The sequence below is a fragment of the Heteronotia binoei genome, chromosome 10 (genome assembly GCF_032191835.1).
Source record: "Heteronotia binoei isolate CCM8104 ecotype False Entrance Well chromosome 10, APGP_CSIRO_Hbin_v1, whole genome shotgun sequence".
In the NCBI taxonomy this organism is placed as follows: Eukaryota; Metazoa; Chordata; class Lepidosauria; order Squamata; family Gekkonidae; genus Heteronotia; species Heteronotia binoei.
Window position 1 is genome coordinate 51,257,662 of NC_083232.1, and position 20,633 is coordinate 51,278,294.

Sequence of the window (20,633 nt, forward strand, 5' to 3'; positions counted from 1 at the left end):
ACCATGACAAATCTGCATATAATCCGTAGTAACCTTACAGACTGTCTGTCCTTATTAAAGATAAAAGATTTTTTTCTTAACTGATTTTCACATATTCCATCAATGTTTCAACAAAAACACTTGAAAACTATACAGCTTTGAAGAACACCAGGGGTTCAGCTTTTTCAGCTTCTATATTATATTCATGTTTTCCTTCTGTGCCTTACATTTAATTATATAATGATGAGTCTCCATTCAAAATTATTTTTGTCAGGCATATACATTTATGAGAACTGTCACATTGAAACTGAGAACAGAAACAGAATTAGTAAAATTATTTTATGCTATTATCATATAAAATCATATATGCCTTCAGTTTTTATAACTATATATCGACTGGGATCAAAATAACTGCATAATTAGTTCTATAGGTTCAAGTGGGTTTAAGGCATTTCTGAAATAGGAGCCTTCAACTCCAAATACCAAATTAAACCCTTCAATTGAAATGGAGAATTTCAAAAGTAGCTCGGGATATGGTATACTCGATGACTGTTCAGGGAAATGATCAAATCACAGTGGGCATGCCCAAGTCCTTAGGTGTCCTTAAATTTGATTTTTGGATTTCAGCTATGGAATGATATTTAAGCACAACTTGCAGTAGTTTTCTAAATAAAAATGCACATACAGAAAAAAGAACATCTATCTCATTTAATAAGGCACAATCCACTCAATACTGACTTCAGCTCAAAACAAAAAGACAACAAACTCACAACGTCCTCAAGTTGTGCTCCAACACGGCTGTGTTCAGGATCAACATATGTCTTCTGCATTAAAGGAGACTCCTAAATTCCAAAGAGAAATACTTGACAAACAGCAGCCGTATCAAATGATATATATATATATACCTGCACCCACCCACGTATAAGTCAAAGAACTACAGATAATTCAACATTGCACTTCATACACAGATTTTACATGATAGAATTTAAGATGATTTTAAAACTGGAACAGAAAAGTAACACACTGAGATGCACTGCAAATCTAATGTTAATCTAAGATGGAAAAAACGGTTATGCTAATTTCCTGACCATGACCAATATTTAGTTGTGGAGGGGGGGGGGAGATCCTATGAGAACTATACACACATACAAACTCTTATTTCTAAACAGTCCACGGCAGAAAGATTTTATACTTGTAAATATTCTTAATTTGGGTACAGTACAAATCAGTCTTTTGTACTGATATAATAATCTAGCATTTTTCTGGTTTTATCTTATTATTTACAGAATATGTGAGACTTTCTGCCCTCAACAGGGTCACCACGGCAGCTAACAGATTAAAAAATACATCTTAAAAACCGGTGAAACCAAACAAAAACACATCACTGAAACAATCAAAACCAAGTTAAAGTACACACAAGATACACATTTTAATCCAGTTTTAACCAACTCTTAGGAAGATTCACTACCTAGGCTATTATTATATCCATTGTTAGATATTTACGCTTTACTTAAATTAACACAATGCTGATTCATGCAATACAAACAAGATGAGAACAAGGGGGAAAAGGAAGAGGGAATACAAGATAATCATTACGCTTGGCATGTGATTGCCATGCACCTTACTTCATTCTATTTCAAACTTTACACACTTGAAATATTCTGGTTTATAGAAAGATGCATTCGTGTGCGATAGAGCAGAAGCTGGGTTAGCAATGAAAAGGCTAAATGGGATAAGTGTACATATTCAGAGGGAAGGGAACTGATGAAAAGCAAGGTAACTAGCAAAATGGAGGAAAATTGCTTCAGACATTTTCCCCCATCCAGTGTCTTTAGCGCAAATATGCAGCCCTATTGCACTCAAGAGCTTGACTCAAGCAAGGAGTACCTCATTTATACTGATGCTAGAGTGCGCACTTCAAACACAAGGCACATCAAGCATTCCCTGCTAAGGTAGAGCAACATGTGTGCACTGGAGCCCTGCAAAGCTCTGGATTGCAGCCAGCAAGTGGAAACACAAAAGAAAGCAACCACATTGCCATAAGCCTTCATCTTGCAGTAATTTAGTCAGTGTCAGTAGGATTTGGAACAAGTGTTGAAGTAAAGGGCATGTGTACTGTTCTGAGAAGTTTGAAAGAAGGGATGAGAGGCCTGAAGCTGCAAGTACACAATTTTCAAGTTTGCCAGGAAATAGCCCCTAAATACCTCCTTATTTCTAGGTGTGTTTGAAAAAAAATCAACCCCTGTAAAATGACACAACGACATATGCAGCATGCTCGTGACAGGACAAAAAGGAAAGAACACAAGACAGACTGCCACTCATAGAGAAAATGATACTCCAAGCCTATTCAGCACAGTTTCAGGGAAATAATGGTTCCTCATGATAAAAGGGAGGCTGCTTTTATTTGCAGTTACATTGATCTTACATTCAAAAATGAGTGTTTCCCACAGTATTACATTTTATACAATAATACTCCTTATACATGGTGACCTCTCTGATAAATCAGCTGTGTTTACAATGAAAAAAGACCTGAAATCTAAAAGAATGGACAATCACCACAGCAAAATACAAGCTAACTTAGACCAGATCCAGTAAGTAACTGTTAAATTTCAATTTTCTCTGAATAATCTGATGATAGAAGGTTTCCTGCCCCATCATCTGCTATGTGTAGTCAGATGCTATATGAAACACCAGGCTTCTCAAGGTTAATGAGGCAGCAAAGAGCTCAGTGCCTATGACCGGTCTTCACAGGAAGAAATGCAGTGTACAACAGATTTCATTATCTTAAAGCAGACAGTTCTACCTTGCATTTCAAAATAATCATGGGAAAGAATTTCCAATTTTCAGAACTACTGATTTCAAACCTCCATTAAAAAACAAGCCAACTCTGTGCCTCCCATATTCTTGCTTGCTCAAAATGAGGTAGCCCCAAATCGAACAATCCGCTGTTTATTACTTCAATGCATTCTTACCTTGAAAAAGGATTGCTTTATGTCTTGTCCCAATCTTTCTGATATTTTGCCCATGTTGTCTGACATTTTAGTCATCCCCTCTGTCAAGCTGTCAGGGAGGGACTTGACAGCATTTGAAACATTTCTCATAGAATTACGCAGTGGGTTTACAAATGTGTCCATCTGAAGAGGAAAACATTTACCACGATTGCATAAATCTATGAGGATTACGACTACAGTCACCCTGTAATGTGTGCTGAAAAAGTCACACTGGTTTGGAGAACAGTAATACAAAACCATTACTACAATTTTTTTTTGTACTTTCAAAGCATCTATAAAGGCTCATTTCAACAAAGACCAACTTGACTACCAGCAGTGAAAACAAGAAACAGAAGCACTGCATGAAAAATGTAATCTGCTGCATGATACATTCCCATCACCCCTCCTGTATGGTCTATCCCCTCCTTCCCAATTTAAATTTAGACTACAGATTTTAAGGACAAGGATTTTCATTTTCCTTACAATACTATGCAACTTTCATGTATACTTATACTGAATAAATCATTACTATATCTAATAGTAAAGTGCATGGTGCCAGGCTACCCAAAGAGAAGGGATGGTTTTCAACTTATTTAGAGGACTTGATAGATATGCAGAAAATATGATTGTATAAATGAACTGCAGTAGCAGAAACCCAACCCCCTGAATTGCCTGCTAAGAATTAAGAATGTTTCAGGAGAATGTTGAGAGTAAATTAAGCTCTGAGGAGAGAGATGGAGAAATTTGTCTACTTCAAGTCTTGAAGAATTTCTATTATCCTAGATAATGAGCTCTGGATTGGGAAGGTGAGGTCCCAGATGATTTGTTCCCATTGCAGTTATTTGACCCTCAACTTGTACTAATATTTTACTAACTAAAGGGAAATTATGAAGATGTACTCAGAGATAAGAGAAGAAAATTAAACAAAGGAAAAACATTACAAATATTTCCTAGTCCAATAATCATATACTAACTATTGAGGCTCAGAATTACAGTAAACATCCTATGCACATATTATGTTATTTTGAAGAGCAAATATATTAAATAGTAGATAATACATGGGGAAAACTTCCTGGTACAATAAACAGAGGGCTGCTGTTTTCAGCAGAAATCGTGGGGTGAGTTTTTCGCTCCTGTGACATGTAGATATGTAACAGAATTTACCCATCCCCTTATTTCACGTGATTTCTTCACCACCACCAGTTTACTTGGGCCCAGGAAATACAACGTTGTGATATGAGAATATAGGTAATGTCTAAAAAACATTGTGAAAAGAGATGTGGGGATCTGAGGTGGGGCTGATGTTTTCAGCACTATACAAGTGAATTGCAATGTACAGTTGTTCAAGGTTTTTTTGCTATCAAATCATAGCTGACTTATGGCAAGAATCTCATGGGGTTTCTAAGGCAAGAGTTGTTCAGAGGTAGTTTGCCATTGCTTGCCTCTGATTCACAATCCTGGACTTTCCTTGGTTGGTCTTCCATCGAAATACTAACCAGGGGGCTGTCCCTGTTCAGGTTTCAAGATTTGACAAGACTGGACAAGCCTGGGCTATCTAGGTCAGGGCAATGTACAGTTCTTCTCGAAGCCTAGTTAAAATACTTACTTTTACTGATTTATGTGGCTATCCTGAATGTTTTCTTACAGTCTTAGAACAAGTACAGAATCTCACTGCTTCTCTCAAACTCCTTGCCTTTAAGTTAGGTTTGCAGTTTCCTATTTGTCTGAGATTTAAGTATTTATCTAAAGCTACTTTAACCACTATGCTGAACTGCAGTGCAGCTGACCTGCAGTGGGATGTTCTTAATGTGCACTGTTGCTAACTTCTGTTGCCTGCAATCACCTCTTTAAGACTCGATGGGACTCAGAACTTTCATCATCACAAAAGGAACTGACCACACCCCCAACTATAAGGCAACTTAGGACCATCTAAACCAGGGGTGTCAAACATACAGCCTGAGGAATGGCTCTGATCTATGCAGGGCTCAAATCCTTCCCTGAGCAACTTCCTTCTCCTGCTTCCTTTTCTGGGGCTGCTGCTGCAGCCACACCACAGCTTGCTCCCCCCCCCCCCCCCCAGTTTTCTCAGTGGCTTTTTGCTTCCTGTCCCCTCCCTCCCCCTCTCTCTCTCCCACACACACACACAGAGGAATAGAGAGAGCTCTGTGGCTATTTTCTGCTTTATCCGGAACAGATACAAAGACAAGACTCTTTCTCTCTCTCTCTCTCTCTCACACACACACACACACACACAGAACTTCTGGTTCCTTCTCTGGGGCTGCTCCTTCTCTTTTGGGGAAGGAGGAAGGAAAGAGAGCGAGAGAGAAAACAAAGCTGGAGTCCTATGGCAGATTCAAGACCAACAACATTTATATTCCAGGTATAAGCTTTTGTGTGCAAACACACTTCTTTGGAGGAAGGGTGGGTGGGTGGATTCTTCTGGCAAGCACAATGTACATTGAGGAAATTATTTTGGCTTATTCTAAAAAGTTGTTTAAAAAATGATTGGATTTCTCTTCCTATCTAGATTTATTTTATTTCAAAACAACTGTGATTAGGAATTAGAACACTTGGATCGGTTCTTATATCTTGGAGAGTAGAGTGATTTCAGATTCCAATTGATAAGAGCACATGTTGGTAATGAGACAAGAAAGCTAGCTTTCAGTTCAGTCCTGGAGGATGCATTGTCTTGAGCTTCATTATCAAATACAATTATCAAATTCAGCAGTCTCTCTTTTTAATCTCCATCTGAAATTCATTTATAAGAGCACTGCGACTGCTACTCTTAGGTCAGCAACTGAATGTCAGACTTATGTCCATTTATTATTTGCATCGTCATGGACGGAATCCTCCTGGATGGAAGTGAGACTTAGGTTTTCTATCTCATTACCAACACTGGTATCTCCATGCCTACTGCCCCTCTACATATCACACTAATCCAATCAAGCCTGCTATTGTCATTCACCTGCTATTTCCATTCAACATCTAAAATTACCTTTATAAAGTTTATTATCTCTGGTACCTCGTGTTACATTTTATGGCACGCATGGCCCAGTTCAAGAAAGCAACATTTATGTCAGATTCAGCCCTCATAACAAATGAGTTTGACACCTCTAATCCAAACAATAAAAACAGTTTGCAGTGAACTTCTGGGAGACAAGACACAAGGCAGCAAATAAGAACAAGAGAGATACACCTCTCTCTGTCAGGAGTTCCACACAACTGTAAAGCTTCATGAAGAGCTTGTGGAATCCTTGTGGAATCCTTGAGCTTGTGTGCTTCCTCTCTTCAAAATGTGGATAGAAAATTTAATGCTCCCATAATATGCAAATGATATTATTTTTGTTTTATCCACATAAAATTCTGACATTCTTATTTGGAAGGGTAGGGAACAAACCACAGTTTAGGATTTGGAAGCAATGAACTATGGCTAGCATTGGAAGTCCTTAATTTTCTACTCAAGCACAAGGAGAGGAAGTGAAAACCAAGGGTTTTCCAAGATTGTTCCTATGTTTCATTATTACACAGTAATCTTGCCTGTATGAGTGCTTGCAAGTGAGAAATCACAGGTCACATTCAGAAGTCACAACAAACCTCTGACCAGGATGGGCAGAGATGCATGTTGTTCTCATTCACTCTTGCCCCTCTTCCCCTGGCACACAGAGCATGACTGATATCATCCTAGTATGAGAAGCTCTGATTGAAGCTCATATTTGACCTGATGTTCAAAAATGTAGGCACTTAAGAGTTGTTTCTTCCCCACAAACTGGGATCAAAACAAGGTTTCAAATTCCAGTTTGTGTGGAGGCACCAGAACTGTAATTAAACTGTAGATACTATAGTTAACTATAATTAAATTGTGTAATTCATTGCCAGAGGACACAGTCACAATCACAGAGGTCTTGAAAAGGGGATTAGACAAATTAATGCAGCAGAGTATCCGTGCTACTCTGGATAGTATCCGTCTACTCGAGACAACCATCCAAAAGAAAGCAACATGAGAGGAAGTCCTTGGCCTCTATGCTTTGTTTGGTGGTCCTCTGGGGCAACTAGTTAGCCATCATGGGATACAAGATAGACCATTGGACTAGGATGGACCACTGGACTGTTCCAACAGGGCTCTTCTTGTGTTCTCAAGCATTTTGACCACTAGTTTCTGAGGAAAAGGTCAGAAACTAGTGGCAAGGAATTCTGGGGAAAAGATTACCTCATACCTCAAGCAAACCACAAACTGTGGAGCAACATGTAGATTAGTGGGGAAAACAAATACTGAGGAACAATAAAGACAATCTACTTGTTCTGAATAGTTAAATTAATATCTTATAAAGAAGTCAGTTCAGTTTCCAAGCAGTTATGGAAGTCTGAATATCAACACATGCACTTTAATTGGGTAATTTAAAATTTAAAAATTTATCACAGCAATCTGTACTTAACCTAAAAAAGAGAATTCTTCAGGCAAAATGAATAAACCATGCAGTGTAATCTGCAAAGGTATCAACTTCAAGCACAACTGGTGAATGATCAGCTCTGACAAAGTGCTGCATTTGTAAATTTGGTGCTTAGTGCCATAGATTCTTTGATGTGAAACAGCCTTTTAAAAAAAAGCAGTCTTAGAGGGAAACATGCATTTTTTCTTTTGCGCAGGAGAGTGGCAATTATGAAGCATGTAGCACTGGAAATGGACAAAGGATTTGAGGGTAAACAAAGGAAGGGAGTATTATAACATTCTTTTTGGATAGACAACAAATTATAAATAATTTATAATACTTTTGTACTACAAAGAACTCATTCTGGAAGTCTGGCTTCTTTGACAATAAGTGCCAATACAATAAGAGCCTTGTTAACTGTCATCCACAGGGAATTAGTTAACCAAACATGCTGGTTTACTAGCTCTGATCCAAGTCACTCAGCCAGCACACCAGTAAACTAACCTTCCTATTTCAAAAATGTAAATTCTTATCTATACAGTATTGTTATACCAATTATGCCTGGTGTAATATTAATTACAGTACATGAGCTTTCTTATATATACAGCAAATAAAAATGGACTACATCAACTAATTATGCACAACTAAGATCTACATCACTAAGATCTATGCTGGATGATCTCTTACCTTCCGAGCAAAATCTCCTTTTCCTTTATTGTAGGCCTTATTCTCCAAAAAGTCATATACACAGTGTGCTAAACCTGGGGAAGCTTTCATCGTTTCAGGAGTTAGCAAAAGCTGAGAAATAAAAGATGTAAGTAATTTTACCTAACAGTTAGGAAGGTCAATATTCAGAAACTGTAAAACAGAGCACAACTCAGACTATAATCTGTTTTGCTTCTGCTGCAGTAGTAAAAGAAATTTCTTTTTCATGCCGAAACCATGCAAGCTGCTTAACTTTTTTAGAACTAAAAATATTTGTAGAGGTACATTAATTTTAAAGAATATTACAGCATGATATATAAAGCATGTTCTGTGGAAGCATAATCATTAACTATTACAATGGTAGGAGGAAAACAAAAGACCTTGTTATCAACAGACATTCATGGTAATATATCACGAAGTTGCTGAAAATTGTACTTACTTGGGTTGGAATGCAACAATGAACTCACTGTGAGTGTTTCTAGCACTTCGAGATAAGGAGATACCTTGACTGATAAGTGATTTCTTCCACTAGGTCTTGAGACAAACTAAACAATTAGCTAAGTTGTTCCCAAACCTTTTTGGGCAGCTGCTTTCTTGGTCCCATAAACTCATCCCCAGTGCTCTCTACCCTAACCTATAAAAAACCAACAATTTGTATACAGAGCAGATAATGATCTATGGTGTTTACTGAGAACAAAGTGGAAACAATGCATACCTTATTATGGGCAGCTCAACAACAGAAAACTTTATTAACATTGAGACTTAGCGGAATAATTTTTCCTTCTTACTATGAAGCTCAAGAAATAAAAGCTCAAATAAGGTCAGTGACTGCGGAACATTTTTTTGTCCCATAGTTCTCATGTGGCTTGAAAATCCAACTACCTGGAGCAGTGGTATCAGAAATACACTTACTAGAACAATAGTTATTAACAGTGATTGGACTAGGAATGGTCAAAGCACCTTGTTATACCTGCACTACACCAATGTTGATAGACCATAACTAAACAATTTCTTATAATTTCAAGAGGTCAAATAAAAGCTCCAAAGAACAATACATGCATGCATTAAACAGAAAATGTGAATGAGAGAACATACCTGCAAGTATGTATTTAAATCTTTCTTCCTTCTTTCTAAAAATTCCCTGTCCATGTTATTGAATGTTTTTTTGCCAGGAAGCTTTAATATACTTGCTAGGTTTTCAAACTAGGAAAAAAATACAAGGCACAGCAGAATAACTGTTTAAATATATCCGTACCTAAAATTCACATCAAACTTGAATTACCATTCCTAGATCAGTGAAGATGTAACACTGCCAACCTCATAGCCACGGCTAAAACATGCGGTGGTGGTGGTGGTGGGAAATCCCTCCTTCCCTTCTCAGCATAAATCATGATATAACCAAGATTAATTATTAACTGGAGTTTCAAATAAATATTTCAATAATTTGAAAACCATAATCGATCACGTTTGATGTTAGTGCAGACATAATAAAACACGGGTAACTCTCACTAGGACTGGAAAGATTGCTGAACCTCATTTAATAGATTAGCTTGACATGTTTCAGGTGAGTACTGAGATTAGCTATGGATAATAACAAATAGAATGCACATTTCTAACTTGGGCTCCTAATTTTTGTTAAATTCAACAAAAAGGTTATTTCTACACAAAACCAATGGATTCAGCTAGGGGTCATTTCACAGAATACGAGGTGCCAGAGCTCATTGGCACAACTCATTTGCATATGCCACCCATACACACTCCTGACATCAATGGAAGGTTGTACTAAATTCTATCAGCATCTACCTTAAAATGCTTCTAGAATTCTAGTTGTCATAATAAAACCTTACTCCCATCATACTTCTTAAATTACTTTCTACGATGTGATCACAGTGGCATGATGAAGATTTCCATCCATCTGCTTTATATGTTTTGGTTATTTTCCCATTTTTGTGGGGAAAAATATTAGAAAGTTTGTCAAACCCTAAACTTACAGAGAATCAGAAACTAAGATTATAGAGCTGAAATATTTTACATATTTTATGTTTTTATATTATTCTATGGTTTATGGTTTTAATGTATTACTGGATTTACTCATGCACATGCATGTCTATGTGAGCTGCCCTGAGCCCGCCTAGGTGAGGAGGGTGGGATACAAATGGAATAAAAATTAATTAATTAATTCTTCTCCAGATCCTGTTTAATTATGTCTTACAGATTCACATATCTATTTTGCTACACAAACTCCAAGAAGTTGTAGTTCATAGCAGGTTCCTCTACTACATACACGTTTTTTCCTGGAGTGTTATATGCATTGAAGATTCTATTCAGGACCTCCATAGACAGAACATAAATTTTGCCACGCATTCTGGAAACCTGAAGTTCTACAGCACTTTACATACATACATACATACATACATATATATATATATATACATATATATATACATATATATATATATATATATATATATATATATATATATATATATAGGGGGGGGGAAATGGATTATCATTAAATGATATTAAGTATATGGCTTCAACTGAAATACATGTCCTGCTTAATTTTTCTCTTATTTATGTGTGTTAATGGAATAAAAAAAAGCAAAACAGAACTGATAACAACCAACTCTAAATTTTAACAACAATATTCAATAAATCATAGATACAGTGATGTGATAGTTACATATCTAATTACTAAGCCAGGATCCTGCAAGCTATGGCTCCAGAGCCAAATGTGACTCTTAAAAAAAACCCTTAAGGTATACTGGAAAGGTTGGTGAGATGTCAGCAAATCAGTATGTGATGGGAAAGATGTTTATGGGACAAGAAGTGTTACAGCTAGAGGTGAACCACTCTATGTGGGAACCATGCAGAGATTTATGCCTATCATACATGGTGCCCCTGTATATATTACTTACTGTGTTGCTTAGCATCAACCCTCCCCCCTCCTCTTTTCCACTGAAACATACCTGAGGGCAACAACAACATCTACTCTTGTACCCCTTCCCCCATGGGTTATTTATTTATTTATTTCATTCAATTTATATCCCACCCTACCCCACTGAAGCGGGCTCAGGGCGGTTACAGCAGTACTGTGATGCCATGACTCTTACAAAATATAGCTTTGAGCTTTTCAGGTCCTGAGTAAGGAATCTTGGGAAAAGTACAATTCCCAGGAATTCTGTAGCTCACAAAGCTGCTAAATGTCTGTCTGTCTGTGGGAACTTCATGAACTCTGGAGACCACCTTGCATTTTCCCCACTAGGAATGCAGTTGGCAAGAAGGTTGTTTGGGAAGACCTCATTATCTTCCTTATAATGAAGAAAACAACCACAAAAAGCTTTAAAAAGTTTGTAATATGCTCACTCATAGCAAATTCAGATCTAGTTTATTTTCAGTGAGTCCAGGCCAGAGGTGTCAAACATAGAGCCCAGGGGCCGAATCAGGCCCCCGGAGGGCTCCTATCACGCCTCCGAGCAACTGGCTGCCCACTGTTTTCTTCTCCTTCTCTCTTGCTTCCTTCTGTTATAACAGCTTGCTTTGCAAGGCTTTCTCAATCACAGGAGCTACAGAGCAAAGTCTCTATTTTCTCCATTGGCTGAGGCTCCTCCCTTGGGGAGGAAGGGGGTAAGGCAGAGCTTGCTTTGACAGGCTCTTTCAATCACACAGTGGAGCTACTGAACCAAGCCTCTCCTCCTTCTATTGTGAGGCTCCTCCTCCTCCTGGTCCCCTGGAGAAGGAAGGAAAGAGCCAGAGCTTCCTTTGCCCAGTTCCCAGGATTCCATGGAAGAAATACAAAGAAAGCACCTTTAAGACCAATGAGTGCTAATGTTTTAAGCATGTTTTAAGGTTGTTGTTGTTTTTTTAAAAAAAATCTTTAATTGTGTTTATCTGTGTCCTTTATAAAGTTTGTATCTCTGCTACATAGTCTTAAATAGGTACACACATGGCCTGGCCTGACATGGCCCCGTCTGACAAGGTCTCATTTATATCAAATCCAGCCCTCACAGTGAATGAGTTCAACACCCCTGGTCCAGGCCAAGAGACTCACCCATTTCTAAATTAAATTCAGGAAAGAGCTACCCAGCCATACGACCCTTTTAACTATGATAATTACCTGTTCAGTAATCCTCATGTGGAAGTCATGGAAATCACTGTAGCGACGGTATGTTTTCCACACTTCTTCACCATTTGGAGTTCGACGACGAACAGTGATAGCATACAGCGCATATGTCTTGCCATGATCATTACAAACTCCTGCCATGGCATATGGGTCACAGTCAGCAAAGACTAGCAATTTGAAACAAAGAAAAATGGAAAGAAAAAAAAAGGAGATACAGAAAAGAGAAGACGAAAGGGCAGAAGAGACATGAAATGAAAAGATGTTGAAAAATGACAAAATTGGAGACAAAATGGATAGAAAAACCGAGGAACAAAATGAACTGCCGTACAGTTTGTGAGAAATCCTTTGCAGATGCAGACATTTATCTATGCCTGAGATCTAGCACACTCCATTCAAGGAACAGAGAATACATCTTTGGGCCAATTACCTTCACTGATGGTGAGATGACAGAAAATTGTTTTCAAAAGCTGAGTTGTCATCTTTGTTTAATTAGCACAAAACACCTGACTACATTTGCCATTGACTATCCTATCAGTAACTGTGTGAACATGCATCACTGCTAGGTAAACTGGAAATTTCAGCATTGTATATGCACCAGCAGACCTTCGGGTGGGGGGACTGCAACTCAGTGGAAGAGCATCCACTTGATATGGAGAAGATGCTAGGTTCAAACACCTCCATCTCCAGAGAGCCAGTTTGGTGTAGTGGTTAAGTGTGTGGACTCTTATCTGGGAGAACTGGGTTTGATTCCCCAACTCCTCCACTTGCACCTGCTGGAATGGCCTTGGGTCAGCCATAGCTCTGGCAGACGTTGTCCTTGAAAGGGCAGCTGCTGTGAGAGTCCTCTCAGCCCCACCCACCTCACAGGGTGTCTGTTGTGGGGGAGGAAGATAAAGGAGATTGTGAGCCGCTCTGAGACTCGGAGTAGAGGGCAGGATATAAATCCAATATCATCTTCTACTTCTTAAAGAAAAATGATAATAGGTGATGTGAAAGACCTCCATTGAAGACCTTGGAGAGCTGCTGCCACCATTCTTGACAGAGCAAGGATATGATTCAGCATAAGGAAGCTTCACATGTTCATGTGATCAAAAAAACTGAATTATGGAAATGCATTGTGGAACAATACATGAAGATTTCCACTCATTTTTTGTAAAGGGGTCCATCAACCATGGGGCTTTTACCCCAGACAGGGCAACAGAAGATGTCTTTTGGAGTCTAGACCACTGCCTAGAGTATAAGCCCTCAGGACCATGAAGAGTGGCTTTTCCTATCATATGGAACTAAAATGTCAGTCATTATTACTGCTGATAGAATAGAAGGATTCCTGAATGAAAATGAGACAACTTGGATTTTACTAACATGTATCAACATATATTCTGGTCTGATCTGTTCAGTGATGACTTAACTCTAAAAAACTTTCAAAGTCACAAATAAAAAAGAATTGCCATTACTGTTTATGTTTGGACACCTTTCCTTATAGATTTTAAGAGCTGCTGTTTAATTTGTTACTAGAAAATAAATCAGGTCACAACACAGTGAAAATGTTTGCTTGGTGGAAATGCCAGATGAATGTCAGACGTGAATAAACAAAATTCTGATGGAATGCATGCAACTTAATGAAATTCATTGGTGACATTATTACACATTAATATGTTATAATTAGAAGAATAAAGTTTAATCTTAAACAGTGTTCAAGGCATTTAGGTACAAGTAAGTGGCATTTCAATAACTCAAAAAAGATTCAAAATTATCAAAGGAACTGTGGAACAACTTCTGTAAGTCCGAGGGGATTTAAGTTGGCTTTACTTAATTAGCAGTGCTCCCCAATAAAAGGAAATTTCAAAAGTGATTTGTGGTATGGTAATTGGGTCAATCTTTTTTTTAAGTCAAAAAAATCTGCTAGGCTTTGCTTAATACTCAGCAGCTCTTTGTTCCTGAGTTTAATTCCAATAACTGTGCTAAGCAAGCAGAGACCACAAAGAATGAAAGGTCATAGGATAAAGAAAAGAGATTCAGATGTAAATGATCCACAATGGTACTGAAGTACAATATCTATGTAAATATAGTGATAATGCCCAAATAACAGAACAGAATGTGTGTCAGTAGTGAACTCACCGGTATCTGAAATACATGCACGCAGTTGTACAAACTCATCAGAAGACACATTTGAAAGGTCATCTAATGACTGGAAGAAAACAATCACATTTAAAACTTTTATCATTTATTAGCAAGATAAAAAGAACTGGTTTATCAGACCAAGGGGCTCATCCTATCAGGAGTTTTGTTGCCAAAAGCCTGTTGCCTTTCATAACCAGCCAGCAGGGCACAAAGGTGATGATCAACCCTATGTTTGTCCCAGGCTTCCAGTATTCAGAAAAATAGTGCCCCTCAACATCAGCCATTTAATTATACCCACAAGCAGTCAGTAGATTCACCTTATAGGCATCAGCGCTTAAAAAAAAATTATCACACTTTATTCAACTGTTTACACCCCCTGTCCTAATCCCTCACTCCAGCAGATCTAAACTGCCAATTTAATGATAATACTGATTGTGGTTTTATTGGTTATTTAAATTAGATTGTTGATTATTGGCTAAATTGAAAGTTTGAATTGTGGCAAGTTAATTAGGGAAGAATTTATTGGGAGGGTTTTTTATAATTAATGAGCTTTTGGAACTAAAACTGATTTGTGGCAAATTAATTAGTGAAGGATATTTATTGGGAGGGTTTTTATAATTAATGAGCTTTTAGAACTAAACTAATTAAATTTTAGCTAATAATTTGTGGGAAGATTTAGGGTGGGGCTTTAGTTAAATAGCTATTTAGTTGATTGGCAGATTAGTTTTTAGTTTAGATAGATTGACTGGAGGGATTGGGGTGGAGGAGAGGGCAGCTTTAACCATCCCATCGGACTAGGTGGACATTAACAGGAGATGACTGGCCTGGGGATTCCAGTACTCCTGGGGAGGGGAAGATATGACGGTGGGACTAGGCAGAATTATAAGGGAAGGAGATCGAGACATACTAGTGCTCGACCCCCTTCCAGCCTTCGTCCCATCCCGACGGTGACAGGTAGTAGGGCCAGGTTGGATTACTCGCCTCCGTCACTGGTGTTATGCAATGCCAGGTCCATTAATAATAAGACCTCTGTCCTTCGGGAGTTCCTGTCCAAACAGGATATGGACCTGGCATGCGTGACCGAGACCTGGGTGCGTGAGGGGGAGACGGTAGCTCTCTCCCAGATGACCCCCCCGGGATACTCGGTCTTTCACCAGTCACGGACTAGCGGGCGGGGGGAGGGGTGGCAATACTCATACGAGAGGCTTACTCCTTTAGGGCACTTCTGGCCCCAGAGATTCTGGGCATTGAATGTGCTGGCCTGATGTGGGATGTTGGGGAGGGGTTGGCGATCTGGCTGGTGTACCGACCGCCTAACGCACCGGCCGGCACCTTACCATCCCTGGTGGAGGCCGCGGCGGGCTGGGCGTTGGAGTGCCCAAGGATTCTGGTCTTGAGTGACTTCAATGTCCATGCCGACGATGCGGCCTCCAGCCAGGCGATGGACCTGGTGTCATCTATGGCGACGCTAGGACTCTTCCAGGTTGTTACAACGCCCACTCATCAGGCGGAACACATGTTGGACCTGGTCTTTGCGGTCGGAATATCAGTGAACGATATTGCAATGGAAGCAGTGCCATGGTCGGATCACTTTGCCCTTAAGGCTCGTATGGATGTGTCACCCAAAACCTGTTTAGGCGGAGAGCGTATTTTAGCTCACCCGCGGAGCCTGATGGACCCGGAACGGTTCCTATTGGCCCTACGGGATACCTGGCCCACTGGCGATTCCCTGGATGATCTGGTAGAGTCCTGGAATGATGGACTCTCCAGAGCCATCGAGGTGATTGCACCCAGGCGCCCTCTGCGCCCCAGCTTGAAGCCGTCGCCCTGGTTTAACCGGGAGCTGCGGCAATTAAAGCGAGGACTCAGACGACTGGAGAGGCAATGGCGGCGTACTCGAGACGAAGTGACCCGAACATCTTATAGAGAGAGTTTGAAGGCCTATGAGATAGCAATCAAATCTACAAAGAAAGCATTCTTTGCGGCTAAGATTGCGTCCGCAACTTCGCGCCCGGCACAACTGTTCGATACAATTCGAGGACTTACAACGCTGCCGCAAGGCAGACCAAATTCTATTGAATTGGAAATAGGCTGCGAGGCTTTTGCGAAATTTTTTGCGGATAAAATCACGTCACTCCGCCCCGACCCCCCTGCCAGTTTTGAGACAGTTAGTGAAACCGAGGCCCCAAGCCTGTCTTCGGATTATACTCTGGATGGTTTTAGCCCCTTGAGCCTGGAGGAAGTTGACAGGATTCTCTTATCTGCTCGCCCAACAACTTGTAAATTGGACCCATGCCCCTCTTGGCTTATTAAATCCTGCCAGAGGGACGTTAGATATCCTGTACAGGATATCATAAATAGATCCCTGACGGAAGGGCATTTTCCAGTGCCGCTCAAAGAGGCAGTGGTCCGTCTCCTTCTAAAAAAAAATCTTTAGACCCGGCCCAATTGGCACATTATTGGCCGGTCTCAAATTTGCCCTTTCTGGGCAAACTTATTGAGAGGGCAGTGGCGATGCAGTTACAGACTTTCCTGGAGGACGCTTCCGTCCTTGACCCATTTCAGTCCAGCTTTCGCCCGGGTCATGGGACGGAGACGGTGTTGGTTGCCCTGGTAGATGACCTTCAACGGCATCTGGATCGGGGTGGCTCGGCGGTGCTGATGCTGTTGGACCTATCGGCTGCGTTCGATATGGTCGACCATTGGCTACTGACGTGCTGCCTTGCCAACGTGGGGATTTAGGGGTTGGCTTTACAGTGGCTTTCCTCTTTCCTTGATGGTCGGGGACAAAGGGTCGCGATTGGGGGGGGGAAGCTATCCCGGAGGTGCACACTCGATTGTGGTGTGCCCCAAGGGGCGGTTCTCTCCCCGATGTTATTTAACATCTATATGCGACCCCTTGCCCAGATTGCCTGAAGGTATGGGCTGGGGTGTCACCAGTATGCTGATGACACCCAGCTCTATCTGCTGATGGACGGCCAACCGGTCTACGCCCTGGAAAATCTGGATCGGGCACTACAGGCCGTGGCTGAGTGGCTCAGACTGAGCGGACTGAGACTAAATCCTGCGAAGACAGAGGTCCTTTGCTTGAGTCGTCGGGGACCGGGGGGGGGGATCCCCCTACCAGTTTTTGACGGTGCGCCGCTGACGGCGGCGGACAGGTTCAAGAGCCTGGGGGTACTATTGGAGCCTTCTCTAAAGATGGAGGCTCAGATAGCAGCCACTGCCAAGTCCGCGTTTTTTCATCTTAGGCGGGCAAGGCAGTTGGCCCCCTTCCTGGAGCGCGACGACCTAGCAACAGTGATCCATGCTACGGTCACGAGGTTGGACTACTGCAATGCCCTCTACACGGGGCTGCCCCTGTCCCGAACTCAGAAACTGCAGCTGGTGCAGAATGCCGTGGCCCGGCTGTTATTGGGTCTCCCAAAGTGGGGACACATCCGGCCGGGTCTTCGGACCCTGCACTGGCTTCCAGTGATGTACCGAGTTCGGTACAAGGTGCTGGTCATTACCTTTAAAGCCCTATATGGCCTGGGACCTGCCTACCTGAAGGACCGTCTCTCCCCACATGTTCCCCAGAGAGTGCTGAGATCGGGAACCCAAAATCTTCTCGCTATCCCTGGGCCAAAAGAAGCCAGCTCAAAAACCACTAGAGACAGAGCCTTCTCTGTTATGGCCCCTACATGGTGGAATCAGCTGCCGGAGGAGGTAAGGACCCCGCGGGACCTTGTTCAGTTCCGCAGGGCCTGTAAGACGACCCTCTTCCGGCTAGCTTACACCTAGCTGAGATGAGAAACTCAATGTAGCTTGCCAAACTCCTGTTCACATAGTTTTGGAATGTTTAATGGTTTTAAGGTTTTAACTGTTCTAAATGTTTTAATTCTATATATTCAAATATTTGTTTAATTTTATGTCTTACTAATTGTTGGGAGCCGCCCTGAGCCACTTGTGGGTGCAACTCAAAGCTGCTTACAATATAAAATAAAATAAATCATAAATAAATAAATAAATAAAATAAAGAAATGTGTCTAATCCCTTCTTAAAAACCATCCAAGGGCAGGGCCAACTATGCAGAGTGAGAATGCTTGAGACTGCAATGGAGAGTCATAGATGGAAAAAAAACCCTCCGCATAATAAACAAATAGATCATATTTAAAAGGTTTAACATATCCATCTCACTGATGTGCTGATTTTTTTCAATAACTAAGCTAGCTTCATAGCAGACATACAACATAACTAATACAGCCTGAAGAATGAGTCCTGAATGCTCAACCTGACCATCTAAGATCTCCTTCAGTGCAAGTGTGGTCACTTAGTGACTGGTGTGTTAAGAGATCAAGGTTCAAATCCTCAATCTGCCATAAAGGTTCTAGACATTCTTTCTTAGCCTAACCTACCTCACAGGGCTGTTGTGACGATAAAATTAGAATGGGCAAAACATGCAGCCCCACCCTGAGTTCCTTGGAGGAGGATGGGACAAAAATAAATTACATACAGCTATGAAAACCGGGTAGTTTTGTTTTATTTAATGAAGTTACTGTTTTATTTAAAACATTTATAAGCCATCTTCCCAGTGCAACTCAAAGCTGCTTACAATATAAAATAAAATGATTTTAAAAACACAATAAAATAATATGAATAAAACAATTATAAAAAATAAAAGGTCATAAATTAAAAACTCCAATTAAGACTGCAAATAATTTTTTAAAAAACTAAATCAGTCAAATGCAATTCTAAATAAAACTGTCTTCAGCTTGCAGTCCTAATAAAATATTTACCATCTAGTATCACAGAAATTATGCGGTAAAGATGCAGCAGGGATAAGCGACACATAAACATGTGGTTTCTATGGTGATACAGCATTTAAGTTAAAAAACAAACAAACAGGGGCACAAGGTATAAAATCCTGTAAGAATAAAGAGTCTGTCCATGCATATTATAACAAGCATTACAAACAAGCATTACAAAAGAGGTGCCCTCATACATGCAAACGTTACCAATAACTGCATAACTGCAGTGTCATTTATTCTTTTACTCCCTGGAAGATCAATTGTTAAATGTCTAAAACCTCATAAAAGAGCATGAGCACATTCGAAAGCCGTTGACATGTGAAATACAGAGTAGTCCCTGTTTTTGAAAGGGATAAGCAATTTAAGCTTCCCAATCTCAGACCTCTTAGACTGAGCTGACAATCCATTTAAGGAGGATCATAACCATTTACAAACTTATTTATGAAACAAAGGCTGAATTCATTGTCAAAATAAGCAAGAGTGTGACATGTAGTGTTTGAAGTTAAAGTTCTTTACAAATACAAAAGATCTATACCTGCAGAACTACACATATATACTTTTTTAAAAATACAATTTTCCCTATAATTTTCCAAGACACACTTACCAAGTTAATGCTTCCTGTAGGAGACCCATTAAATGATTCTGCAATAAAAAAGTATTTTATGACAAAATTCAGAACTACATTGTAGAAGTAAATAAACACGACATTCACTGTTACCTGCTGTGTGCGCGTGTGTACACAACACACACAATTTCTCTTGCTCATAATGAGATAAGCCAGGAAGCCTTGACTTATCTGCCTGAATCCTCCCAACTTCTCCTCTCAAGATGGACTGAGACTGAATATTTGTATCCTGCAGGAGCATATTGTTCTCATCAAAAACCAACCAAAGCCATTTCAGTATCTAAATGCAGCTAGCATTTAACCTAACAAAGTAGTTTAATTTTTATATACACAGAACTTATGCAGGCAAACCATTACATGCTTGCACCCAATGAACTGATGACACACTGTAGAGTAATAATGTATTCTAACTGATGTATCTGGATATACTCGTACTTAGGGAGGGACCATGGCTCAGTGGAAGATTCTCTGTTTTGCATGCAGAAGGTCCAAGATTCAGTCCCCATCTTCTCCAGTTAAAAGGACCACAGTAGATGATGTGAAAGACCTCTGCCTGAGACCCTGGAGAGCTTCTGCCAGTGTGAGCAGACAATATTGACTTTGAAGGACTGAAGGCAGTTTTGTGTGTTCATATAGTCACTAAAGAACCTGACAATCAGGCTGTCTCATTACATAGAATGACTGAAGCAAGCAAGTTGATCTTTGAAGGCTAAGCTATAATGCCCAAGTAGAATTATGGAAAAAAACCAAACTCTGCCAAAGGAGTATGCTGACTAATATTAAGTTGGATCCAACAGAAGGATGATCTCTTTCAAAAGAAGATTCCTGGAAAGGAATTAGTGGATCAATCCACTGTTTTCAAGCAGGATGAAA

The 20,633-nt window shown here is 40.1% G+C and overlaps 1 protein-coding gene across 6 annotated transcripts in view; it reads right to left on the bottom strand.

The window, feature by feature from the left end:
* SNX13 (sorting nexin 13) overlaps window positions 1-20,633 on the bottom strand; it is a 112,803-nt gene that overhangs the window by 11,345 nt on the left and 80,825 nt on the right. For 3 of the 6 annotated variants that reach the window (XM_060248608.1, XM_060248610.1, XM_060248613.1), the window contains 7 exons: window positions 19,740-19,777; window positions 14,343-14,412; window positions 12,219-12,391; window positions 9,197-9,304; window positions 8,084-8,194; window positions 2,952-3,113; window positions 750-821 (listed from right to left, as the gene is read on the bottom strand). In XM_060248608.1, coding sequence (XP_060104591.1) covers window positions 750-821; window positions 2,952-3,113; window positions 8,084-8,194; window positions 9,197-9,304; window positions 12,219-12,391; window positions 14,343-14,412; window positions 19,740-19,777 — 734 coding nt within the window. The remainder of the gene's footprint in view (window positions 1-749; window positions 822-2,951; window positions 3,114-8,083; window positions 8,195-9,196; window positions 9,305-12,218; window positions 12,392-14,342; window positions 14,413-19,739; window positions 19,778-20,633) is intronic. The other 3 variants (XM_060248609.1, XM_060248611.1, XM_060248612.1) reach the window with 3 other exon arrangements.